Genomic DNA, 27019 nt, shown 5'->3' with positions numbered 1-27019 from the left:
TAACCTTTGCTTTCAGCACTATAACCAACAAAAATACATTTGACAGCCTTATCATCCAATTTTCTGCGCTGCACTTGTGGCACCAAAGCATATGCCAAACAGCCAAAAACACGCATGTGCTCAATAGAAGGTTTTCTATCATGCCATGCTTCATATGGAGTAATAGACTGCAAAGCTTTCGTAGGACACCTGTTAAGTACATAAGTGGCACACATGATGGTCTCAAGCCAAAAAGAATGCGGCAAAGCTTGACTTTTGACCATACATCGTGCCATTTCCGTTAGTGACCTGTTTTTCCTCTCAGCAACACCATTTTGCTGAGGTGTATAAGGCACTGTACATTGGTGTTTTATCCCACGACTAGCCAGAAATGCATTAAATTCATGAGACATATACTCCCCCCCTCGATCGGAACGGAGGGTGCCCATAGTACATTTTGAGACATTTTCAGCCATAGCCAAAAATTGTTTGAAGCACATAAAAACTTCGGACTTCGCTTTAAGCGGAAATACCCATGCATGCCTGGAGTAATCATCAATGAAAGTCACGAAGTACAGGTAATTGCCCAAGGACGGAGTTTGCATGGGCCCACAAACATCACTATGCACAAGCTGCAACCTGCATGTGGCCCTAACTGAACCATCCTTTGGAAACTTAGAACGCTGCATTTTACCCAGAATACAGCCTTCACAAACATGTTTGACAGGTGCTTCAAGAGGCGGCAAAGAAGCAACCATATCAGATTTCTGCAAACGCAGCAAACTGGCAAAATTCAGATGACCAAAACGTGCATGCCAAAGTTTTGCATCTGAAATAGCCCTTGAATCTGCAATAGCATTTGCAAAATTTTTTCCACACTTGTCATACAAAGTGAGCTTATACAGCCCACGGCACAAAAGCCTAGATGCAACAATTTCATCACCAAAACTGAGATCATGAACTGTACATCTGTCATCCACAAATTTGACTACAAGTCCAAGTCTAGCAAGTGCGGATACAGACAAGAGATTCTTCTTGATCCCAGGTACATAAAGTGCATCAACAAGTGTGAAGGAACTGCCATTAGCAGCAGTGAGCACAATCTTTCCAACTCCCTGAACTGGATAAGAGGCGTTGTTGGCACAAGTGACTGAATTCCCATGAGGGACAGACTCGAGAGAGGTAAACAATTCACGATGTGAGGTAATGTGCTTTGTAGCACCACTGTCGAAATACCACACATGTGAATCTGCAGCAACTGACAAGCATGCATCATGGACAGCACGATTGTAAGTGCACTCTGCGCTAAAAGCCCATTCTGCATCAACATCAGCATCACAATCTCCTTTCACAGAATACTCAACAATGGCTGCATTTGTAGTGGAACCAGCATTTGCAGTGGAACCACCCTCTTTCTTCTTAGCCTCTTTGGCCTTCAACTTAGGACACGACTTGATCAAGTGATCATTGGCTTTACAATAATGGCAACGCATCTTCTTTTTGCCCTTATCACCAGAATTGCCAGACGAAGTGCTGCCAGCAGAAGCATTAGGAACAGAATTTTTGCCACTCGCAGCAGAACCATAAGAAGTGGCTGCATTACTGTTACCACCCTTTCTTTGAGAAGCAATAAAAGCCTGTTCAACTGCACGCTGCCTAGTCCTGTTTTTTCTAGAAAGTGACTCTTGCAACAGCAATGTGCATAATGCATCAAACTTGACAACTTCAGGATTTCCTTGGGTCATGAGTCTCCAAGTACTAGCAAAAGTCTCGTAGGAATCTGGTAAGGCATCAAGAACAGTCTGCACAAGGGAACTGTCCGAAATGACTTCACCTGCAGAAATGAGTTGCTCATTGATATCCTTGACACTAGCAAGGAAAGTGTCCATATCATCTTCCTCATGCATAATCTTCGACTCTAGCTCTTTACGCAGCAAAGCAATTTTAGCCTCATTGCGGCTTGCATAAAGACCTGCTAGAATATCCCAAGCCTGTTTTGCAGATTTTGCTAGAAAAGCATACACTATAGTCCTTTGAGTGATTCACATCATGCCTGAAAACCATGTCACCAACATGTTTGTTGGTACTTTGTCTTGATATCGAGTACTACGCATTGAACACATCCACATCCATTCAAACATACTACAAAATGGCCAACCAAACAAGACTAATTTTGTTGGTTGGATAATAATCTTGGTTATGGGTATTTTAGATAGATTTAAGGCATTTTATCCATTGTGAGTATTGTATGTAGTTTAAAGTAGTTTTAAGGCATTGAGGTCGGTCGCTCTGTGTGTGTGTGTGTGTGGAAGCACAAGAGGCAGCCAACTCTCTCTCCCCCAATTTGGGGCCTCTCTCTCCCCCTCACGCACGCAACAGAGGCGTGTCTCTCTTTCTCTCTCATTACGGACCAACACCCTTCTTTGACACTTTCTTTGTCTCATACCCGTCTCATAGCCCTTGTAGTTTAGTTGATATGAGCCTCTCAATGAGTGTTAAGTACTTTGTCTCCCTCCATCTTGTGATGTCTAGTGAGGAGCATCATCGGGGTTGCCAGGGGTAGGAGGGCACTACAAAAGATGCCTACTGCCAGGGGTAGCTATTGCAAGAAAGCACGGACAACTGAAGCAATAGAAACCTTGGGGGAGCGAAAGGCGAGAGTCAGGGCGAGGGGACGATAGGAATAGAAGCTAGTTGTGTTGATCCTCAAGCAAGCATACTCAAAGGTTTGAGTGGTGAGCACGTAGGAGATTCTAAAGCATCTTCAAAAATAGTCTTTTTTTGTTTTTGAAGGAGCAATTATGTGTGCACCACACTAAAGAAGAGAAAAAAGAAGATTCGTGCAATAGATTCTCTCTCTCTTTTTCTCTCGTGGTGTAGACATAAAGTAGATTCTCTCTCTCTCTCTCTCTCTCTCTCTCTCTCTTTCCTATTCTTGGCGCCTGCGCCCACTCTCCCTAGGATGTGTGCTCTCTTTGTGACTTTGGCCGCCCCTTGCGTCCCCTCTCTCTCTCTCTCTCTCTCTCTCTCTTACTGTGGGCGCCCCTCTCTCTCTCCCTCTGTCTCGTATCTCTGAGCTGAGGCATTCAATCCAATATGTGCATGCTCTCCCTTTCTCTTGTGTCTCTGAGCTGAGGCAATTCACGATGAGGTTGTTGAAACGGGGGGGGGGGGGGGGGGGGGGGGGCTGTTGTGAGAAGGGAGCGCGTGTGCGCAGGCACTCAGAGTGCAGGGGGGCAAGAGGACGGGCGGTGGGCACACAACATTTGGAAGGTTGGGGTGGGGCATCTAGTTAATTACTATCATTTTTTATCATCCAAAGCCTACTCAAATTCTAGTTTTAGCATCTTGTATTGACTGTATTGATAGACAATCAACCTTCTTATGAAAAGCCACAAAATTTTTAATCTTTCCAGAAATTTAATCTCGCAACCAAGGGTATTTTGGGAATTTCGAAAAATTTGAAGAGCATTTTGGGAATTCATGACAAAAATCTATCCCTCTTTTTCTCTCTATGCCTTCACCACCCTCCCACCTATCACACCTCTCTCTCTCTCTCTCTCTTCCACGTGCTCATATCCTTGTCTTCATCGACTTTTCTTTTGATGTCAACCACGAGATACCTTCTAATTCAACCCATAAGCAAAAATTGGTTGGACCTACTTGTAGTATTGTATGTCGTTTTAAGTAGTTCTTAAGGAATTTTATCCATTGTGAGTATTGTACGTAGAGTTTTATCTATTGTTATACGCAGCACAGTCATGCTAACACCAGCCCTTTCGCTCAAGCCATTACGCCAGAGCTTGAGCCCCGGGAAGGAACGAACATATGACCACAGCTACACTTGCAGTGCAGAGCCAAGTCCTCCTCCCAAGAAAGAGAAAGAATCACAATTCGACAGTGTTGCCATTTCCACTAGCCGAAGAGCTCTGCTAGCAAGTGGACTTGCTGTTGCCGTTTCTACCCCCGACTCCCATGGCCATCCACACCACATGGCTCAAGCCCTTGTCCTCATGGGACAGGAGAAAGAAGATGCCAAGGTTGCCGATGATGCCATCTTGAGATTGCGAAGCAGAATCTCGGCCTTCTCTCTTGCCAATGGCATGCGCTGGATTGTCCTTGAACGTCATAGCGCCCCGGTCATTGCTTGCCACACTTTTGCAAACGTTGGTGCTGCTCTAGAGCCCGATGGCTGCACCGGAGTCGCACATCTCTTGGTATGTCAGCACTCTTTGGTGCTTTCAATGTATGCATTCATTGGAGTTGACAGGATGAACCAGAAATGGCTAGGATTTGTTAGATTGGTTCTTCAAAGAAAAAATTATGTTCTATAGTTTTTGATGAGAGTGAGTAAGACGGCTACATATAAGGCTCCCATGAGGTGAAGAAGGCATCCCAAATGACATTTAGTCAATTCCTCACATGTTTGGAAGAGTTTGAGCTCTCAAATCTTCATGAGAAATGGTATCAATGCCTTTATAGACGCTATATCAATTCCATTCAACTTCATAATTTGATAGAAAGCATTGTTATTGCCACTTACTATATTCAGTATATATGGCGTCTTTGGAAGCATCTCTGAACAAGTCAAGATGTTGTCGAAGATACTATATATCCTGCCATATTTACTAAACATAGTCAATGGAATTCTCTAAATAGGTGAAGGTGCTGTTGAAGATGCCATATACACTAAATATGGTTAGTGGAAGCCACAACGCTTAAATATCGAATTATGAAATGACTATGTTTGGTATATATGGCATCTTTGACAACATCTTGACAGGTTTGGAGAATCTTTAAACTTTCCCCCTTTCCTACAGCCTATAAAGGTTTTGCTTGAGGGATTGCTGACATAGATTACCACCTTGATGGAGTCACTGAATGAGGCTTCTATAGCACCCGGGTGTGCCCTTTATAAGTGTATCTTTTAATGCACACAATTCCTCTAATGTTAGCCTGGAAGCAAGATTTGGAAACTTGAAAAGCATTAGAGCAACTCAATTTAGAGATAGTAACTGCTCTTTCTCCTTGATAGGAGATTTATATTTCTGTTGTAGTTTTTAAAATATGAAATGTTTTCAACAGATGGGATTAATTTGCAGGGATCTTGTAGTGTCTGGCTTCTAATGTCTTGTACAGCCGAAGAAAAAAATTGTCCTCATCAAGACAATGGAAGGATCTATTGAACTTTTATACAAAGTCTTCCACCAACATATCTTTCTGTTGCAAATGCTCGCGCCTACCAATGCATTTCAACTGTGCAACGTGGCAATCAAATTCCTGCTTCAGATATCCCTGAATTTTCCAAACTTTGTCTTAGGATGGATGATCATTGCAGCCAGCTGGACGGACGTTTTGACTTGGCTTTTGGGCGTGGTTTACCTTGACGCGGAAGAGGTGAATTGGATGATAATTGGAAAAGGTGAATTAGTAACCTCCTTTTAGGAAACAAGTGACCAAGCCCAAAAGTACCCACAAATCTTTCCAATCCATAGATTGAGGCCTTTGTCAAGGGTGTAGCGGAAAAGGTGAATCGAAAGATGATCGGACCTGGAACTGCGAGCACAACTCCTCTCCGGAACGGGCAGGGTGCGAATCTGCAATCTACAAATCCGTACAGCCTACCATGTCATCAGCCACCAGCGTGAAATCCGTACTGCCTGCCACGTCATTAGCCACATGTAAGAGCCCCGTACAACTAATAGTGCTTAATGCTTAAAGAACTTGACAAAATATTAATCACAACACTTCAAAGAGACAAGAAGCAGAATGAGGGTTGAAGATGGGTAAACCCCCCCCCCCCCCCCCCCCCCCCCCCCCATGAAGGAAATAGATTTCTACTCAAACAAAGTACCTTAGGATTGAGCTCAATTACAATCAACCCGAGAGTGAGTTTAAGTAGACTCACACTCGTAGATCATACAAGATGCCATGTGCACATGCATAAAGTTAAACATAAGTAGACTTCTCAAACATATGTACAAAGATAAAATTTAGCTGCTACACATGCTAGAGAAGAGATCTAGTGTCTTGGTTGCTTGTAGGATGAATAGAAGAGTGTAAAACTAAAGGAAAACGGCAGAATTTTCAGATTTATAGGTGTGCTGCCCTGAAAAACAGCAAGCTAGAGAGAGATACATGCAAGATGCCATGTGCACATGCATAAAAGTAAACATTAGTAGACTTCTCAAACATATCTACAAAGATAAAATTTAGCTGTTGCATATGCTAGAGAAGAGATCTACTGTCTTGGTTGCTTGTAGGATGAATAGAAGAGCAAAACTGGCATAATTTTCAGATTTATAGTTGTGCTGCCCTGAAAAACAGCAAGCTAGAGAGAGAGAGAGATACGGCTTCTTGAGGATAAAGGAATAGTAAGCGTAGAGAGAGATGGTGATGGTAATGAAGGGGTTTCTTGGGCTGACGGTAGAGGAAAATTCAGCAACTAGGAGATAGGGAAATGAGAGAGAAAGAGGCTTTATTCATAGAGAAGTTGTCTCAAGAGAAAAGAGAAAAGTTGAAGAGGATTGTGACAAGTGTTTGGTAAAAGATAAAGTTGGCATGACAAGCGTCCACACACTTGTCTCTTCCTTTGAAAGCTTTTTGACAAGTATCCATACACTTGTCTCTTTCTTTGAAAGCTTTTTGACAAGTGCCTCATCTTTTGAAAAGTTTGTGACAAGTGTCCCGCCACGTGTCCTCCTTTCGGATAGAAGCTTCCATCTTGAAACTGCTAAAAACACACATCAATATGGGTATCAATTGAAAGCTCTTTCTGAGTACAATATAGTTTTTGATTCAAAACATGGATATAACATCTCTATGAGGAGATAAAACATTTAATGCATTTAACCCACATATGCATAATGAGCAATCTTCATGATCATGCCATCTTGTTGATTGTAAATGTCTTTTATGGAGGATCTAGCCCACACTTCAAGGCATCAATCCTTTCTATGTGCAAGTATGACCTCGATATGCACGAGTTACAAGTCACAGGCGCCGTATTGGGTTATCTAGGTGGGAGTGTGCACTATCTATGTTCTAACCCACTGCATGGGTCCACCATAACCCGTCACTACTCATCGGTGATGCTACTAAGGTGCACTGTTGTAGCTATCTTGTTTTACAAAAGGAAAACACACTTGTAAAATTTAAGATTAATAGAAAAAGGATACAAGTTCTTTTCTATTGGGGTGTGACATCCCACCCGCTCTTATTCAGTTGACCTCAGCTGAAAAGCTTCCTCATATTGTTTCAGAATCTCCGGGTAAGCCCGTATGAAATTTTCATCCACCCACTTAGCGTTGGTTGCATGTAAATCTTTAAACTTCAATAGAAATTTTCGTGTATGAAGGCCACTTCTTGTAGTTCGATCCTTATGAAAGAGGATTTGTTCGGGTTGAATGAGTTGTTCTGTGTTTTCAACTTTTGGGGAATTCTCTGTAATAGGCTCCTCTGATATTGTCCATGTAAGGTTATGATAGGCTTACATAAAACGAATTATATATCTTCCATTGACTTGGGAGTTCTAGCTTGTAGCATATTTCATTAATTTTCTTGATGACCTTGAAAGGTCCAAAGTATCTTTTCGACAGCTTCTAAAAAGACCTTGTTTGTCTTGAACTTTGCTTTAAAGTGTTCTTATCAAACTTTAGTAAGACATTCTTTGAAAACCAAATGCCTTCGTCGCTTATTTGATTGCTTCTTTTGTCGTTCTTGGGTAGCTTTGATAGCGGCTTGGACTTGATTCATAGCTGTCTTCAAGTCCGAAACAAACTCATCAGCGGCAAAAATTTTGTCTTTGGTACGGATAATAGGTGGAGGTATTATTCTTCCTTGCATTATTTCGTTTGGAGCCTTCCCTGTAGAGGAGTGTCAAGTGTTGTTGTAGGCAAACTCCAATAGAGGTAAATACTTCTCCCACTGTGACTTCTGCTCACTAATATAAGCTTTTAACATATCAAGTAAAGTGAGATTCATGACTGCAGTTTACCCATCCGTTTGTGGATGAAATGATGAGGAGAACTTTAAGGTTGTTCCCAAAATTCTCAAATAAAGCACACCAGAAATTACTGGTAAACTTGGAGTCTCTATCAGAAATAATTTCTGAAGGCACACCATGCAACCTAAAGATATGTTGTATAAAGAGTCGTGCAGCTTGTGAAGACTTCAATGTTTTATGACAAGAAATGAAATGTGCTTGCTTATTGAATCTATCTATGATGACCCAAATCATGTCACTCCCTTGTGGTTTCCTTGGAATTCCTTGATGAAATCCATGGTGATAGACTCCCAAGGACCATTTGGTACTGACAAAGGTTGTAATAATCCTAGAGCCTTTTGTCTTTCAAACTTTGATTTTTGACAAACTAGACATTTTTCGATGTAGTTGTGTGTATCCTTTCGAAGTGTTGGCCAATCGAAAAAGCGCTCTAAAGCACTCGGAGTGGCTACTTGTCCTCTATGTCTTGCATAAGGTTGTTCGTGACTTTCTATAAGTACTTTTTGACGAAGAGGGAGAGTGATGCATAGCCGATTATCCATCATGAGATATCCATCTTTGATGTAGTAATTTGGGAAGAGGCTCTCCTTCTTGCAACTTCAACCATATTGTTTGAAAATCAATATCCCTATCATAGGTATTTTTCATAGCATGAAAGTCTTCATGATGAGCCATTGTGATGGTTGAAATTCGGGGGACTCTTGAAAGTGCGTCTGCCACCACATTGTGCTTGCCAGGAGTATATAAGATTTGAAAATGAAACATAGACAAAAAGTTTTCCCACTTTGCATGCCTTTCTTGTAAGTGCTTTTGAGTGTTGAAATACTTCAAGCTTTGGTGATCAGTTCTTACAATGAATTCATTGCCTAAGAGATAATGTTATTCTTCAAAGCATGAACCACAACCAAAAGCTCTTTCTCATAAATATCATACCTCTTCTCTGCATCATTTAGGCGTCGGCTTTCAAAAGCTACTGCATGGCCTTCTTGATTCAGCACAACACCAATGCAATTGCCACAAGCATCTGCTTCAACCACGAATGGTTTTGCTAAGTCGGGGATGATGAGAACTGAGCCTGAAGTGAGTGCGATTTTCAGCTTTTGAAAAGCTGCCCTCTCTTTCTCCTTCCATTGAAAAGTGCTACTCGTCTTGGTTAGGTCATGTAGAGGAGAAGCAATGTGGGAAAAATGCTTGATGAAGCGGCGATAGTAAGAGCATAACCCCAGAAAAGATCGCACCTCATGCACATCACGAAAATCTGGCCATTCTTGGATTATTGTGATCTATTCTTGGATTATTGTGATCTTCTCTGGATCCATTTGAATGCCTTCTGAAGAGATCACATGCCCAAGATAATTTATTTTATGTATGAAGAACTCACTTTTCTTACCATTGATGAGGAGTTGATTCTCATAAAGAAGCTGCAAAACAATTTCCAGATGTTGCCGATGCTCTTCTTCATTCTTGCTAAACACAACAATGTCATCAAAGAAAGTGCCAACATATTGGCGGTGACCCCTAGATGCGCTCCATCATGCGATTGAAAGTTGCTGGTGCATTAGTTAATCCGAAAGAAATCACCAAGAATTCATTTAAGCCAAAAGAAGTACGGAAAGCAGTCTTGTGGGTATCTTGTGGAATCGCCCTGATCTGGTGATAGCCGCTCTTTAGATCAATCTTGCTGAAAATCTTGGCGCCACCCAGGCGATCCAAAATGTCATCAATTCGTGGAATGGGAAACCTATTCTTCACAGTTATTTTGTTGAGTGCCCGATAGTCGATGCACATTCTGAAGGTGCCATCCTTTTTCTGAACAAGAAGAACGGGAGAACAAAAGGGCGAGCTACTAGGCTTAATCAACCCACGATTAAGTAGGTCTTCCACTTGCTTCCTAATTTCCTCTTGTTGAGGACGGCTCACTCGATAAGGTGCAATGTGGGGAGGAGAGCTACTAGGGATGATATCTATTTGATGATCTTCAGGCCTTTCTGGAGGTAGTTGATGAGGAAGATCTTTTGAAAAACAATCTTTACTTTTCCAAAAATTTGAGTTGTTCGTGATTTTCAACATGCATCTTATCATGACTATCATTTACATAAAGCAAACAACATTGCACACAATCCTTAATTGCTCTGGAGGCTTGAGTATGGCTTACCATGGGTATGGTGTCCCCACTTACGCCTGCTTTGATCTCGTACTTTTTGTCTTTATGGGTGAACTTGACGATCTTCTTTTGAGAGTGTATGGTTGAGTCCACTCTATGGTTCCAAGGCATGCCAAGTATGACATCTGCGGCGTCAAGATTTGCAATGCAAAAAGTGTTTTGATCTTTGAAACCTTTAGGGCTTGGTGAATCTCTAGGGGTGTCTCCATGTCGTCATTCTTCAAGCCAAGTTCTTTGGCTAAATTCCAAGATTTGAAATACCCTGAAACTTCTTTAATTTTTTAGAGTTGCCGATCTTCTTGAAATGTTGGACTTTCAAAAGTAGCACTTAAAACCTCTTGATGTAGTCTTTCAAAGATTCATTTTTCCTTTGCCACAAGTGGTTCCACTCCATCTTCAAATCTCTCTTGAAATGGACAGGAAGAAATTGGGACTGCAACACTCCACGATCTTGGGGCAGCACCATCATACTCCAATCCCGTCCACCAAGTGTGAGCTAGATCGGTCAAATGTAAAGCTGCAAACTTAATCTTCTCCTTCTCTTTATACTTCTCACGACCATACAATATTTGAAATTGACGAACAAATTTTAAAAGAAGATTAGGATTTCGTGAACCATCATACGTACTATACTTGACCTTCTTCTCAAGTTGTGAGAGCGATTTGGTTCTTCTTCTTGTGCCTTCTTCCATGCCTAGATCTCGAAGTAGAGGAGGACAAACTTGTCTCCAAAGATGAAGAAGAGGGTGAAGAATATCGACGTCTTTGCCTTCGATGAGATTTCCTGTATGAATGAGGTATCTCCTTGTCGCTTGATGATGACCCATCTGAAGATTCACTAGATGAATTTGACGAAGAGGATGTACTTCGGCTTTGATGGCTTCTCTTCTTTGAGATAGAGCGTTCTCTTTTGCCTCGTCCATTCTCTTTCTTCACGGCTAACGGGCTTCGTGGTCGTCTCCTTCCATTAGGATTGCGTTGCTTTGCTGGCTGCTCTTTCTTGGCTTCATTGGGCTTCTCGTCCTTGACGAGTTTGAGAAGCTGTTCTTGGATGGAGCGGTTCTCCTCTTGCAAACTTTGAAGAGCTTGTAAAATAGCAGTGTTTGTGTCTTCCATTAGTAAAATACGAAATGGTCAAGCAAAGGTGCACACAAGCAACTATAAGCACTAGTAGCGTAGGGGTGAGGATCAAGCCAAAGCTTTGATACCACTGTAAGAGCCCCATACAACCAAGAGTGCTTAATGCTTATAGAACTTGATAAAATATTAATCACAACACTTCAAAGAGACAAGAGGCAGAATGAGGATTGAAGATGGGTAAACCTCCCCCCCTTCCGGAAGGAAATAGATTTCTACTCAACCAAAGTACCTTAGGATTGAGCTCAGTTACAATCAACCCGAGAGTGAGTTTAAGTAGACTCACACTCGTAGATCATACAAGATGCCATGTGCACATGCATAAAAGTAAACATAAGTAGACTTCTCAAACATATGTACAAAGATAAAATTTAGCTGTTGCGTATGCTAGAGAAGAGATCTAGCGTCTTGGTTGCTTGTAGGATGAATAGAAGAGTGCAAAACTGAAGGGAAACAACAAAATTTTCTGATTTATAGGGGTTGCTGCCCTGAAAAACAGCAAGCTAGAGAGAGAGAGAGAGAGAGAGAGAGAGAGAGAGTGAGAGGAAAGAGAGAGATATGGCTTCTTGAGGATGAAGGAATAGTAAGCGTAGAGAGAGATGGTGATGGTAACGAAGGGGGTTTCTTGGGCTGATGGTAGAGAAAAAATCAGCAACTAGGAGAAGGGAGAATGGGAGGGAAAGAGACTTCATTTATAGAGAAGTTGCCTTAAGAGAAAAGGGAAAAGTTGAAGAGGATTGTGACAAGTGTTTAGTAAAAGATAAAGTTGGCATGACAAGCGTCCACACACTTGTCTCTTCCTTTGAAAAGCTTTTTGACAAGTATCCACACACTTGTCTCTTCCTTTGAAAGCTTTTTGACAAGTGTCATCTTTTGGAAAGTTTGTGACAAGTGTCCCACCACGTTCCTCCTTTCGGAACCTTCCTTCTAGAATTCTAAAATCTTCTAGAAGCTTCCATCTTGGAACTGCTAAAAACACACATCAATATGGGTATCAATTGAAAGCTCTTTCTGAGTACAATATGGTTTTTGCTTCAAAACATGGATTTAACATCTCTATGAGGAGATAAAGCATTCAATGCATTCAGCCCACATATGCATAATGAGCACTCTTCATGATCATGCCGTCTTGTTGATTGTAAGTGTCTTTTCTGGCGGATCTAGCCCACAGTTCAAGGCATCAACCCTTTCTATGTGCAAGTATGATCTTGATATGCACGAGTTACAAGTCACAGGCGCCCTATTGGGTTATCTAAGTGGGAGTGTGCACTATCTATGTTCTAACCCACTGCGTGGGTCCACCATAACCTGTGACTCCTCATCGGTGATCATACTAAGGTGTATTGGTCTAGCTATCTTGTTTTACAAAAGGAAAACACACTTGTAAAATTTAAGATTAATAGAAAAAGGATCAAGTTCTTTTCTATTGGGCACTAGTGTGAAACGCAGAATTTCGTACACCTGCCATGTTAGGATGTCAGCGTAAATTGCGAGGGCGTCCGTACAGGCTTGCCACGTCAACAATTTGTTATGCAAGTTGTGTGTGTATGTGAGGGTCCTGCTTTATTTTAATGCCCCAAGGCACTTGGACCCCCATTGCGGACGGGATCTCATAAGTTGGTAAGAATATCTTTTAAAAATTAAGCCCACTCAGCAAGGACTTGTAAGCTGGTAAAACTTCTTCTGTTGCCGCTCCTTCGGACCTAGGCCCCTCAGCCGGGATCTGCAAGTCGGCTCAGATCTTCAGGGGCTTGACATGTTAGCAGTTTTTGACAACAACTTTCTGTGATTTGCTCTGCCACGCTGAGGTGGTAGGCAGTATGCATTTTCGCATTTTGCATTGGCTGAGGCAGGGTAGACTTTTTGCATGGCAAGGACTTGTAAGCTGGTAAAACTTCTTCTGTTGCCGCTCCTTCGGACCTAGGCCCCTCAGCCGGGATCTGCAAGTCAGCTCAGATCTTCAGGGGCTTGACATGTTAGCAGTTTTTGACAACAACTTTCTGTGATTTGCTCTGCCACGCTGAGGTGGCAGGCAGTATGCATTTTCGCATTTTGCATTGGCTGAGGCAGGGTAGACTTTTTGCATGCTTTTGAGTGCAAATGCTGTTGGTGCCAAGTGCTTAAAGCACTCTCAAAAGAAGAGCATATCAGTAGATTTTTTTGGTTATTTGGGCCGGAAATGGATTTTTGAGGTGGCTCGAAGATCCAAGAAGCGTGCTCGCTTCATGGATGACCTAAATTTTTCTTCGTCTTCAGAGAGTTCCTCTTCCTCTATTTCCAATGAGGATGAGAGAAGCAGAGAAAAAGCAAGAAAAGTAAGAAGAGTAGATCCTTGAAAAAGTCTAGAAAGCATGGGAAGCAATCTAGCAGTTCAAACGAGATCTTGTCCTCTTTTGACAGTTCAAACAGTGAGAAAAAGAGAAAGAAGACCAAGGAGTTCAAGGATGGGGCTCAAGTAGTCAAGTTTGACACATTTTCAAGCTATCAAGACACTCATCGAGCCCTTGACTTTATACAATAGTTTGACATTGCCTTCTTGGGAGGTCGTTTCTCGGAACGCTTCAAAGTACGAAGGGTGGCATCTTATTTGAAAGGAAATGCATAGACATGGTAGTCCACTTTGTTGCTGCATAGAGAAGCACCCAAGAACTTTTCAAGAGGATTTCACTTCTACATGGTTAATGGAAGAATATGGAGAAGATGTCATCACGGCTTGGCATCATCTGAGACTATGAAGAAGATGTCATCATGGCTTGGCATCATTTGAGAATGAATAAGGAAGACACTTTGGATGATTAGTGCCAGAGGTTTTGGGACACTTTTTTACCAGTATCTTTGTTTTGGAAGATTACTTTGAAGGATTAGATTGAGCGGTTTTGTTGTGGATTGCCAAAAGAGATTCGATGGTTTTGTCTGCAAAAGAAGTCCGACTCCATTCTGAGACTTTTATTTATTTTAAAGAAAAAGATCCTTCCATTAGTTAAGAAAAGTTCCCAATGGGAGAAGGAAACAACCACACAGGTGGATAGTACTGCCATCTAGGCGCTCCATGAACCACGGTGAAGAAGGGCCCTGGTCGCCAAAGTCTCAAGAAGGCCTCGTGGCGCTCCTGCATGCGGTCGGAGTTGCCCTTGAGTCTCTAAAATTGGCCCCTGAGTGTATGAATCAGCTCCAACCAAATGTTAGTAAGTCTCCGCCGGTGGGATAGGTCGAGCCTCAAAGATGCACAATGTTAGGCTGTAGATGAGCTCCCAAAAACACTCTCTATCTCTGCTCCACTTTTGAGGAACAAGCTCTGTGGCGGGCTGGAGTGTAGGCCGGGCCTCCTGTATTACAATCATCCTGCTGACTGAAACCATCTCAAGGCGAAGTGTTGGGCTTGTGAGTGTGGACCAAGTTGTAGCACCCCAAGTGTACTGGCTAGCTGCAGAAAGTGCCGACATCAACCAAAGAATCCAAAGACAAACCTGTTGTGCCATGGGACAGTCCCACAGACAAATGACTTTGGGTATCAAGTGGATGGTCACAGGCGGCACATAGCATCGAGAGGCCACTGTGCACCAACCAACTCTCGATTGCAGTAGCTCGATGGGCAACTAGCCATTGGAACATGGTGACTCTCCTCGATTGTCTGCTGTTCCACAATGTCTCCTCAACTGTAAGACACTCCTCATGCCAGTGATCCGTTGCAGTAGGATGAGCCTCTCTCTGCGCTGTCAGTATGTGGCGACCCAACTGAGCTATGTACTAGAAGAAAGGGGTCCCAGGGTGATCGGCTGGCGTAAAAAGATCCCGTCAAAACCACTCTCTCGTGTCCCACCGCATCAGAGGGCGGCTTTCCCAACCCCATAGCCGCTAGTGGCGTGACTCAAGATCTGATAGGTCAGGGTCTATGACACAAGCCTCCCACTGACCACAACTTGGATCTCGGCAGTGACTTTGAAGTTTGTGAAGGCGACCCTCGCTCATAACCTCAAAAAACATGTAGGAACCTGTGGTTGAGTAAGCCCGAACTGAAATGAGAACCTCCAGTTGCGTTGTCCTGTCATGACGGGTATGTTTCTGCCAAGAATCGTCTATCCTTGTAGAAAAGGAATAGAGAGGATCTTGCTTTGAAACCACTGTCACAGAAACGGAAGCGTGTACTTAATTACCTTTTTAGATTATTCAATTAAAATAATGTGGGAATCTTCACGGAACAATACTTAGAAAATAGAGCAGAGAGAGAACACGACTATCACGTGACACATCTAACCCTATGTGTACGTGGACAAGCTACTTCATGGCATGGGTTCAGTTCAGTTAGATTAGGAAGTGATCTGGCACTTTTGTGAGTCTATTCCTAGACCGTGCATGTCCAGACACTTACATTAGATGCATATCCTATGGTTGCACACATCATGATCATCAGATTTCCATCAGAACCTTCAGGAGCATTTTTACAGTGCATAGATCTATTTTCCCTATTTTTGACATTTTTCACTTATTATTTTTAAGTGACTTTTGTTGGAAACTAGATAGGGCAATTTTACTAAGCAAGTACATAAGAAAACCCTAGCGCTAGCAAATCTGGCAAAAGAGGCAGCAGGAGCACTTGCTCAACAGGCAACTTCTCAGCAAGACCCCCAAGATGCTCTAGCGTTTTTGCACCACAGTAGGGAAGCTAGCGTTTTTGGACAAGATCAGCCCAGCAGCAACAGAAGACGGATCAGCCTAGCGTTAGCAGCTTGCAGCAGCAGATCAGCCCTAGCGTTCGCAGATTTCCACAGCAGGACCGTTTTCAGCCTAGCGTTTTTGGAGCAGCATAACAGCCAGCGTTTGGTAATTCCGTAGCGACAAGACTTCATTAAGCACCAGCGTTTTCAGTTTTCAGCAGTCAGACATCGCAGTAGAAGTTCCAAACCTCGCAGATCTCACCTTCCCGCAGCAGATCCTCGCCGCACGGTCAGATCCAGCGCAGTTTGCAGATATAGCACGGAAAACACAGATTTCAGCATCTGCGTTTTCAGCACGTTGTCGTCGCATCGTCGCCATCGACATCCTCACCGTCGACATCGTCACCGACATAGAGTCAAAATTCAGCAGATACAAGATTTGCAGATTCCAACCATTAGCGTTTTTAGATTTCAGCCCATCTTGTCGTCGTCCTCGTTGTCGTCGACATCGTCGGCAAGTCCAAAGCATTGTAGAGATTTGTGCAATCAATAGTAGATTGCTCTCGCCATAGAGAGTGGGGCCTTTGGAGGAGGGCTTGACAACATTCTGGTGTCGTATTTTTCTCTCTCTATCTCTCAGTCTCAATACCTTCATTCATAGTGTTTATCCACTTTGTTTGTGATCACTTGCACTCTCTCATTAAAGGAACGGAAGGCTCTCCCTTCCGTAAGTAAAAGGAACCCTTGAGCACAGTTCGGAGCACTCATCTTGAGCGAAGTTCAACATTCACTTCCGCTGCACCTTACAACGACACTATGGACCAGAAGATGGGTTGTCCCTCCTCCGCCGCCCGGTTCCCCCCCCCCCCCCCCCTGAGGGGATTTTCTATTAATACTGAACTTTTACAAACACATGAATCGGTAACAGTTTACACTGTTCTCTGTCCCGAGAGTCTATTTTGATATATAAAAATGCATATTTATTAAGCCTATTGGCTGAAATTTGTCATACTTGTAGCCGAGCACGGCTATATCTGTTTCGTTTTGGAGTCTTCTTGGTGGGGGCAAACTCTATTGTTAATTGCTCACTTATGAATTGTCTGAGCAAGTACGCCTTGGCTGAAAATTGCTTTTGGAGTTCGTCAAAGTGCTGAAATTTATATGGACGACCTATACTGCACTTGTGTGAGTGTAGCTATTCCGCACAGAGACGCACACAAGCTCCTGTGGCTGCCCTTCACCTTCGCTGCGGGTTCTGTAGTCTCTGCACGACCTATGAGAGAGCCAGAGCATGAAAACGCTGTGAGAGAGAGAGAGAAAGAAAGAAGAAAGAAAGAAAGATTTTTAACGTCTATGTTAGGCCGAAATCGGCCTATGAGACAAATCAAATGTACATGGTGTGTATGTCATCTGTCTATCGGAAAGACAAATGAAACAAAACTGATACAAAACTGAACTGAATGTAGGTAGTGGAGTATCTGAGGAGGGATGGAGCTCTATCTCTAGGGGTATATGCATGTCTATATGCTCAATGTAGTACAATCATGAGAATGCATCAAGCTATCTAGCTCCATCCTGTACTAATGGTGGGATGTAAGATGTGGTACATGGGCGGGTCTGGTGCCAAGGCTACCCGGATGAAAGCTGTCCGGTCGGCCCTCATCTGAGCCACTCGCTCCTCAGTGGCACGGCGCTCCCGGGCTCGGATCTCCTCGATCTGTCGGTGGTGGGAGCTCGCGCCCCTGTAGCCTGTGACTCGTGGTCGTCGTCGTCTAGCTCGGCTCACCTCCGCCTGTGGGAGTGTCACTCCCCTCTGAGTGTCTGGTGAGGGAGGGGCGGCAATCCTCTGAAAGAAGTCTGAGCTGCGACTGTCTCCCCTCTGTCTGTGTAGCTGTGTGTGGCTGTAGTAGTGTGTCCCGATGGCTCTGTATCTCTAGTAAGAAACGTCCGAGCTGTCTCTGATCTCGAGAGTCCATGATCTCTCGGAGAGTGGGCTGTCCTCTGAATAAGGCCTCATACCTGCCTCTGATCTCAGTGTATGCTCTGCATCTACATACAAAGTGCTCCTCACTCTCCACCTCCTCTGTGCAGGCTCTGCAGACTCGCTCCTCCCTGGGAACACCAGTATGTCTCCCGATCTCAATCTCTAACCTGTGTGAAGCCACTCTCAGCTGACCAATCGCCACCCGTGAGCTATGTGGCATATATGTGTCCATGTAGCGTGGTCTCTGTATGAACCCCCAGACAATATGGTGAGAAACTGGTCTCTGTAATCTGACATCCTCGTCCCCAAGCCAGGTGACTCCCAGACTCTCCTAGTGTATAGCTGCCACAGATCCTGTCTCAATACCAAGTTCCTCTCACTGCGAGAGAGGTGAACATATGGTGAGTGGGGGTCGTACTGGAATGGTGGTAGGCTCTCCATGTCAAGACCGTGTCCCTCAAACCATGCTCTGACCTGTGAGTACCATGCTCTCTCATGCCCACTCTCTGATAGCTGTATAGCTGCGTCAAATGCTCTACGAGTAAGTCTGTCAGGAGGTAGCTCTCTCATCCTTTGGATGAAGCAGACTGTCTGGAATAGTGCCTCTACAACCATAGGTGGTGTGGCGAGCTCGGCTCTAATAATGTCATGTGGCACTGTCTTCTTGCTGCGGAGCAAGCGTGAGATCATACATACCTGTGGCCTCTCAAGCTGTGTCCACTGGTCAGCTGTCAATCCTGGTGCCCATACTGCCGCCGAGTACATCAAGGCCGGGGTGACTAAGGTGTCGAAAAGCCACCCCTTCGTGCGGGGCTCCTGAAAGTGTGCCTGGTGGCATCTCCGCTCTAGCATGGCCAGAGCTGCATATCCTCGGGTGAGCCTGACATTAGCAGCCTGCCTCATAGTGAAGGGTCCTGGTAGGCTGGTGAATGTGATGCCAAGGTAGACATAGGAGGTGACTACATCAACCTGTCCTCCTGCTGCTGTGAAGGTGGCAGCGCTCCTCACTGCACTGGATGTGTGAAAGATCATAACCTTGGTTTTGCCAAGGTTCACAGTCAACCCCCTGTGTGTGCTGAATTCGTCCAAGGCCTCAAGATGGCGTTGCAAGCCCTCAGGTGACTCTGAAATCAACACAATATCATCAGCATATAACATGATGTGGACCGGAGTACCTGCCAAGTCGCTCCCCTCTCCTCCTGCTCGCAGTATGTAGTCGGAGATCTCGTCGATGTAGAGCCCAAAGAGTGTCGGGGAGAGTGGGCATCCTTGCTTAACACCAATGGTGCTAGCAATGGTCTCTGAAAAACCGCCTGGGCAACGAACTCGACCCGTCACCTTCTCGTAGAGAGCATATATGGCCCAAATCATCTCTGTTGGTACCCCAATGCTGTGAAGGCGCTGGAAGAGTCTCTCGCGTGGGACTGTGTCAAAGGCCTTGCGGAAATCCACAAAGCAGCAGTAAAGCCTCTTCTTCCGCGCCTTTGCCCCATCAATGAGGCAGCGCAGAACGAAGATGTGATCAGTGGTGGAGAAAGCTCGTCTGAAACCTGCCTGGCCTGGAGCTCGTAAACCCTCGATCTCTGCGTAGCAGCTGAGCTGTGCCTCAAGTACTGCTCCATATAGCTTGGCCATCGTGTGGCCAATCATGATAGTCCTGTAGTTCCCTGGGTCCAGGGTGTCGCCAGATTTGTGGATAGGCACTATGGTGTGCTGTGTCCACTCCTCTGGGAAGCCCTCCCCTATAGCCCGGTTGAAGACGTGCAGTCAACGGGGCTATAGTGGAGGCCGCATAAATGATGTGCTCACTCTGTAATCCAGTATGGTCAGCTGATCGTCTGTGCTGCATGCGGCGTATGGCCCTCTCTACCATCTCTGCTGTAAAGGAGGAGGAGCACGTGGGGCGTGGCTCGTGTGGCTGTGGGATAGGAGGCTGCCCTGGCACCTCATAAAGTCGCTCTGCATAATCATGCCATATCTGTGGATCCTCAATAGCTGTAGTCGGACGTGGCTCGCGCAGGGTGCGCCATGCCGTCGCGCTATCCATGCTCATGAATAGGCGGTATAGCTCAAGCTCCTGTGCCTCTTCGAATGCTCGCCGCTTTTGGCGTGTCAGCGTCTTCATATGCCGTCTGGCCTCTCTCTCTGTGATCTCTCCTAAGGCTCGCCGTGCACGGAGGCGTCGGTATAGCTCTCTGCACTCATCATCATACCAGCGGTTCTGAGGCATAGTCCCGGGGGGGGGGGAGTGCGTCCTGTGTGAGTGGTGTGTGGAAAAGAGCTAATAGCTGAAGTGTGGAGAACGGAAGAGATATGTGATGTGAGAACTGAGAGTGGTGTGGATGGGTGGAGGAGGCATAGGCCATGCTCGACCTCGGCCGAGTAAAGAGAGGCTAGCTCATGTGTGAAATGGATGGTGGTGTGTGGAGTGTGTGCTGTGGAGCTGTGTGGGATGGTATCTCCGGTGATGGAGAAAGAGAGGTATGTGTGGTCGGCTCCGATGGGTATGGGTGGAATGGTGAAGGATGTAATAAGGTGTGTAGCCTCCCTGGGTCCCAGAATATAGTCGACTGTACTCCCCCCTCCCTCTGCAACTCCATGTGGCATACAAGTCAGGTCCCCTGAGGTGGGCCACTGGACCATCCCGTTATAAATAACGAGACGGTGCTGGGAGCCAAGTCGAAGTAGATGTCGTCCGTAGGCTGTAACTGGAGCCCTGTCTGCTGTATCTCTCATAGTAGCCTCCTCATCTAGAGTGTGTAGTGCCTCTGGTTCCTCGTGGTCATATGCCTCACACTGCTCACTGCGCGTACGAGCATTGAAGTCTCCCATAAGGAAGACTTCACTTAGTGTGGAGTACTCCATAATCTCCTCCGTGAGGCATGCGTACGGTGACTCCTACTCAATAGGGGCGAATCTGGAGCCTGTGGGAGCAAAGTAGCAAAGGGCAATGTAGACGATCCTGTCTCGTGAGAGCTCGAGGCGAATCCACATGTAGCGGGCCTGTGGGTCCCGGGCAACAATCTGTAGTCTGCTGTGAAGCCCCTGTCTAAAGAGTATGGCCACTCCTCCTGAGCCGCGAGTGGTGTGCTGGCGCATACATCCCCGATGTAGAGACTCCCACTAGAATCCATGTATCCGTGGTAACCCTCTCTCTGGGCTCTCGTGTGTCTCTGTAAGTAGAATGATGTCTCGACCTCTCATCACCTCCTCAAGTCTCTCTGGGTGTGTCCATAGGTCTCCATTGCAATTCCAAACCGTGACATGAATCTCCTCGTGTGTCCCACAGGCCACGAGTCCCTATGCGATGGTCTTACCATCAATGATAACCCTACCATCTCGATATACTGCCTTCTTCCCTTCTTTGCGGGCTTGGTGGACTCTAGGCATGCACGCGCGACGGTGATCTTGTTGCATCTTTGTGAGGTCATCATCAAGATAAATCGGGGGGCCTTCTAGCCCTCTCAAGATGACCCTCTTTCGGAGGAAAGAAGTTCGAGACTCCTCGGAGGCGAATTGGAGGATGAGAGCTCTCTTCTTTGGATCTTTGCCGGCTCTCCAAACTTTGGAGAAAGGGATCTCTTCTTCCTTGTATCCCACTTTCTTGCATAAAGCTTTCCCATCGCTCTCGGGTGTAGACCCTTCTTCTTCTTTGATGCCGGTCACTCGCACATTGAGACGGCGAGCTTGTCGCATCTTCTCCTCCTCGATGGTTGTGTGTACGATGAGTACCTCATCTTTTTGGGCTTCCTCTCTTGCTACCTTCTTGATGTTCTTTTTGACCACTTCGACCCATCCTTCTTTGGTGGCCTCTAATTTGTCCTCAATGCTTGCGGTGAGGGCTTTGGTGATCTCCTCCTTGAGGGCTTCCTTAGCCTCCTCTTTAATCTCTCCTTCCTCGGGGGTGAGGGATGTGATGGAAGCATGAAGGAGATCGATTTGTGCCTTCATCTCTTCTTGCTCTTTCCTCCATCTCTCCCTCTCCTTCTCGTTCTCCCGTTCCCTTCTCTCCTTCTCCTCTTTGAGATTTTGGATTTCCGCTCTCATGTCCTCCTTCTCTTCGTTCCATAGCTTGATGAAGGTGGCTTTCTCCTCCTCCCATATCTCTCTCTCCATCCGCCATTCTTTCATGTCCTCCAATTGTGCAAGCCTCTTGTTCGTGAGCATGAAGGTTGTCTTCATTGTCGATGTCGGCGTCTTGATGATGGGGGAAGACATGGTTGTCTTCGTAACCACCCTCTCTTCATAATGTGAAGAAGAGGGGAGAAGGGGAAGAGAGGGAGTACGTGTGTGTATGCGTGTATGTGTGTAGTGTGTGTGTGGGTATGTATCCGTGTGTGTGTGTGTGTGAGAGAGAGAGAGAGAGAGAGAGAGAGAGGGAGAGAGAGAGGCTGCGTGAGAGAGAGAGAGATGGCTGCGTGATGGGGAGCGAGGAGGGGCTGCGAGAGAGAGAGAGAGAGAGAGAGAGAGAGAGAGAGAGAGAGAGAGAGAGAGAGAGAGAGAGAGAGAGAGAGAGAGAGAGAGAGAGAGAGAGAATTGAAATGTTATATTAATGTCTTCAAAAGGCCAAAGTGACCTATGAGACCAGAAAGTTACAATGCGGTGTATTTGATACAAAGTCAGATTAACAAATTAAATTAAACTAGGATAACAAAATATAAATATTGTGGAATCCTAAACTAAGCTGATAGGTGTGAAAGGTGAAAGGCGTGAAATGTGTGAACTAAGCTGTACAATGTGTAGACAATATGGGAGGGAAGTAGAGATCCATCTTCATCTGCACTATGGACGACGAAAAAGTATGGCTCGAATCCTTTGCTGTAGCCTCCTTCGAAACTGTGTAGCTCCTCTTCTCCATCGGGGTCGTCTAGATCTCCCTAGCTCCAATGCTCGGTCTATGAGAATGCCAGTATTGCGGGCAGACCTCTCCACTGTTGGCTGCTCCTCTGTCTGTTTGTCTGGGTGTACAATATCTAGTGTAAAGAAATCTGTGATCTGTCTCTGGGGTTGTCTCTCTTTAGCTCTCCTTAGTAAAGTTTCTCTATGCCTGTGTAACTCAAGTAGATATAGCCCAAGACATCTCTGATCCTCATAACTCATGACCCTAGATAGAGGCCCAAAACCTTCTCTGAATAGACAATGAAAACGGCCTCGTATCTCATAGTACATTGTGCAATGACATATGTAATGTACCTTTGTCTCTAGCTCTAGATGGCATAAGCGGCATATCCTGCTATCTGCCGGTTTCCCTCTGAATCTGCCAGTCTCAATCTCAAGCTGATGTGAGGACGTGCGTATATGGCCAATGGCACAACGTAAACCATGAGAAAGATGCGTGTCCATATAGCTAGGTCGAATCACAAACCCATCCCCCGTGAGGTGGAGAAGATGCTCTCTATAGAAAGCCACTTTGTGCCCAACTCCTGTATCGGCTCTATCCATGTCCTCCTCGTGTCCAGCTGGATCAGATCGTGACGAATGAGTCTATTAATCTCTACCCGCGTCAGAGATCTCCAGGGTGCCTGTAGAGAGTATTGAAAAGAGGCAACGTGTCCATGGTGAAACCATGTGTCTGAAACCATGATGCCATCTGGCATCATGTATCCCCATTAAGAGCTAATTGTCTGGAGGACTCTAGAGCCAACCTGGCATATCTGTCTCTGGTAGTATCCCACAGACTGTGTACAAAGGAGACCGATCTGGTAAGCGCCTCAATCTCCATAGGGGGGGCAGCTAATTCCGCTCGAATGATATCATGCGGTACGGAAGCCTCGACTCTAATCAGCCTAGAGATCATAGAGAGAGCTCTGTGTGCATGTGTAAAACTGTTGGAGAGCCACCCCAATAGTTAGTGCTTTTGTTCTTATGGAGAAGCATTTGGAAAATTTTACCGGATGGCGCTCAGAAAGAGATCTCGCAAGAAGTATGTCCTTTACATTTCAGAAAATGGCGGAATAGGAAGAAGATGCTTTGTATCACATAACAAAGGCGAAGGCGCATGAGCCGAGGAGCAGATACCAGAAAGAAGCGATGTGTGGCAGAGTGAAGACTCAGCGAAGGAGAAAGTCAGGGACGGAGCCAGCCAGGGCGGCTCCCAGCCCTTACGTGATGCAGGCCCGGGAGGGGCGCAAGCTAGATGGTAGGGGAGGTTTTGCGACAGAGCAGGCTGAGACATTTAAAAAAAAAAAAAAAAGATTGCTCATAGGGGAGTCTGCACAAGAGCCTTTGTGGTGGGTCAGCTTAGTTCAGCAAGTTCTACTTGAAGCTACAAGTCATGAGCTCGATCTCGTTTAAGCGTATGAATTTTGGAGACTCTGCATCCTTCAAAAGAAATCTGAGAAGATTCCATCCATTAAGATTAGAAAGGCACCAGAATGAGAGAGTTTCTAAAATCTTACGCTACATGTCCTTTTTTTTAGTCTTATTTTAATGTTGTAAGATTTGACCGTTTTCAAATTGGCCCGACCACTCATTTTTAAAGGTTTCAAACCTTAAACTTAAAAATGGGCGTTAAACACGGGTTTCTGACTGATCTGGTGCATTAGTGTTAACTTTGTTGTTTCCATGCTTCTTGTTCCTGCTAAGACGTATTTACATTGTGTCCGGCTAGCCGCTCTCTTAGGCGGCCATCGCAAAAATTTTAAGTCATGATTTTTCTAAGCAAATTGGGAACGCCATCTTGCTCTAGTGGAGCCAGCTGTCACTCACCCTAGGCAGACGGACTACCTTCGGGAGAGAGTGGGTGTCCCAAACCAAAACGCGTAGTGTAGGTATACCGGTTTCCTTGGCAGCAACTGAAGCTACCGTGTGGAGTCTCCAAGACTGTCCCAATCTCGGAACCCATCCTGGATAGAAGCGGGAGCTACTCTCTTCTCAAGCCGGGGAAGCAAACCGAAATGGGCAAATTTGCTTCCTAGACAAGCTGGCTAAAAACCACGGCACCACTGTCGAAAATGAGCCCCGACTGCTCGGATGGCGAGCGAGCTCATCGAAATGACGTTGGAAGCCATCTGGGAGTCTCCAACTCTATCTGGAGGATGTCGTACACCTCGCCACTGTTGGGCCAAGTACCGAGAATCTTGCAGTTGAGGCTACGGAGGAGAATGCACCCACTTTAGAGGTGGCTTGAACACATCTGCAGTACTATGGAGACCTTGGTTAAGGAGTTTGAGATGACAGATCTCCGCTTGTCTCACTACTTCCTTGGATTGGAGTGCAGATAGAGGGGGGACATCTTTCTCTCTCAGGAGCGCTATGTCCAAGAGTTATTGGAAACATTTGGTATGAGTGAGTGTAAACCTATCTCATCTCCTATGAATCCCAATTAGAAGTTGTCATAGTATGACCCCTCAGATGTAGCAGATGTTACAAAGTCTGTTCTCCTATTTGGGTTCTCAACACCTGGCTTGATGTCTGTTTCCCGATGGGACTTCTCAGTTCTTTCATGCAGATGCCAGAGACCCGCCAAGTCACATTTGGAAGAGGCTATTCAAACTCTGCAGTATTTACAACAGAGTAATAGGGAACGGCCGGCGGAACGGGGCTCTCCCGTTCCTGGAACATGTTCCCAAGTGGTGCACTTCCTCGAAATGGAAACGGGAACAGAACGCCGTTCCCTTCCTAGGCATAACCGGAATGGTTAACGGAAAGGGAGCATCCAGAACGGCCAAGTTTGAAAAAATGGCTGTTTAGGGCAGCTAATTTGAACTTCTGGAGGGGGGACGAGCGTATGTAAAGAAGGGCTTCAAACCCTCTCTCTCACGCTCTCAACCTCACCCTCTCCCTCAAGGCTCTCTCTCAAAGCCTCAAAGTTCAAGCCTCAAGCTCCATCACTCTCAAGCTCTCAACCTCACCCTCTCCCTCTCCCTCAAAATTTCTCTCCCTCTCCTCGGGCCTCAAGGCTCCAAGCCTTCATTGAAGTTCAAGCCTCAAGGCTCAAGCTCCGTCCCTCCCTCAAGGCTCACTCTCGAGTCTTTAGCTCCATCTGGCATTTCTCCCTCGTGTAAGCCTTAAGGATTATTGCAACGCATGTGTCACGTGCACATCTAACCTTATGTGTACGTGGACAAGCTACTTCATGACATGGGTTCAGTTTAGTTAGATCAGGAAGTGATCTGACACTTTTGTGAGTCTGTTCGTAGACCGTGCATGTCCAGACACTTAGAGTAGATGCATTTCCTCAAGCTGCAGATCAGCCCCGTGGCGATGCAACAGTAGCAGAACAGTAGAATGCCTAGCGTTTTTGCATCAAGGACCCAGATCAGCCCCTAGCGTTTTTGGATCAGCAGTCAACATAGCGTTTTTGCAAATCCTCCGCGACAAGATCATCCCTTGCACCAATGTTTTCAGTTTTCAGCAGTCAGATCCCGTAGAACAAGTCCTGAACCTTGCAGATCTCACCTTCCTGCAACAAACCCTCGCCGCATGGTCAGATCCAGCGTAGTTTGCAGTTTCAGCCCGGAAAACGCAGATTTCAGCATCTGCGTTTTCAGTGTGTCGTCGTCGCATCGTCGCCATCGCCGTCGTCACCTACATAGAGTCAGAATTCAGCAGATAAAGATTTGCAGATTTCAGCCCGTCTCGTCGCCGTCCTCATCGTCGTCAACATCGTTGGCAAGTCCATCGCATTGTAGAGATTTGTGGAATCAATAGTAGACCGCTCTCGCCATAGAGAGTGGGGCCTTCGGAGGAGGGTTTGACAACATTCTGGTGTCGTATTCTTTTCTCTCTATCTCTCAGTCTCATGCACCTTCATTCACAGTGTTCACCACTTTGTTTGTGTCCATTGCACTCTCTCACTAAGGAAACGGAAGGCTCTCCCTTCCGTAAGTAAAAGAAACCCTTTAGCACAGTTCGGAGCACTCATCTTGAGCAAAGTTCAACATTCACTTCCGTTGCACCCTACATTGGTATCAGAGCTTTGGCAGTGTTCTGTATCACTCAAGGAAAGAACCACATAAACTTTTTTTTGCTTGTTGCGGTCGCATGTAACCCAAGTCCTCTTGGGCGTGTTGATTCCTAATCGTGTTTTTGAAGAGTGACAGGAAACCCAAGAAAGAAGGGCTTGTCCAGCCTCCCCTTGTGCCTCTTTTCAC

General features: G+C 45.5%; 1 protein-coding gene across 3 annotated transcripts in view; it reads left to right on the top strand.

Moving 5' to 3' along the window:
• Positions 1-3700: 3700 nt before the first annotated feature.
• LOC147437468 (uncharacterized) overlaps positions 3701-27019 on the top strand; it is a 112633-nt gene continuing 89314 nt past the window's right edge. The window contains exon 1 of one of the 3 annotated variants that reach the window (XM_086487006.1): positions 3701-4196. In XM_086487006.1, coding sequence (XP_086343132.1) covers positions 3741-4196 — 456 coding nt within the window. In that variant the 5' untranslated portion in view covers positions 3701-3740. The remainder of the gene's footprint in view (positions 4197-27019) is intronic. The other 2 variants (XM_086487005.1, XM_086487004.1) reach the window with 2 other exon arrangements.

Source organism: Adiantum capillus-veneris, chromosome 17 (assembly GCF_014529385.1).
Source record: "Adiantum capillus-veneris isolate H3 chromosome 17, ASM1452938v2, whole genome shotgun sequence".
In the NCBI taxonomy this organism is placed as follows: domain Eukaryota; kingdom Viridiplantae; phylum Streptophyta; class Polypodiopsida; order Polypodiales; family Pteridaceae; genus Adiantum; species Adiantum capillus-veneris.
This window is presented reverse-complemented; position numbering and strand designations above follow the sequence as displayed.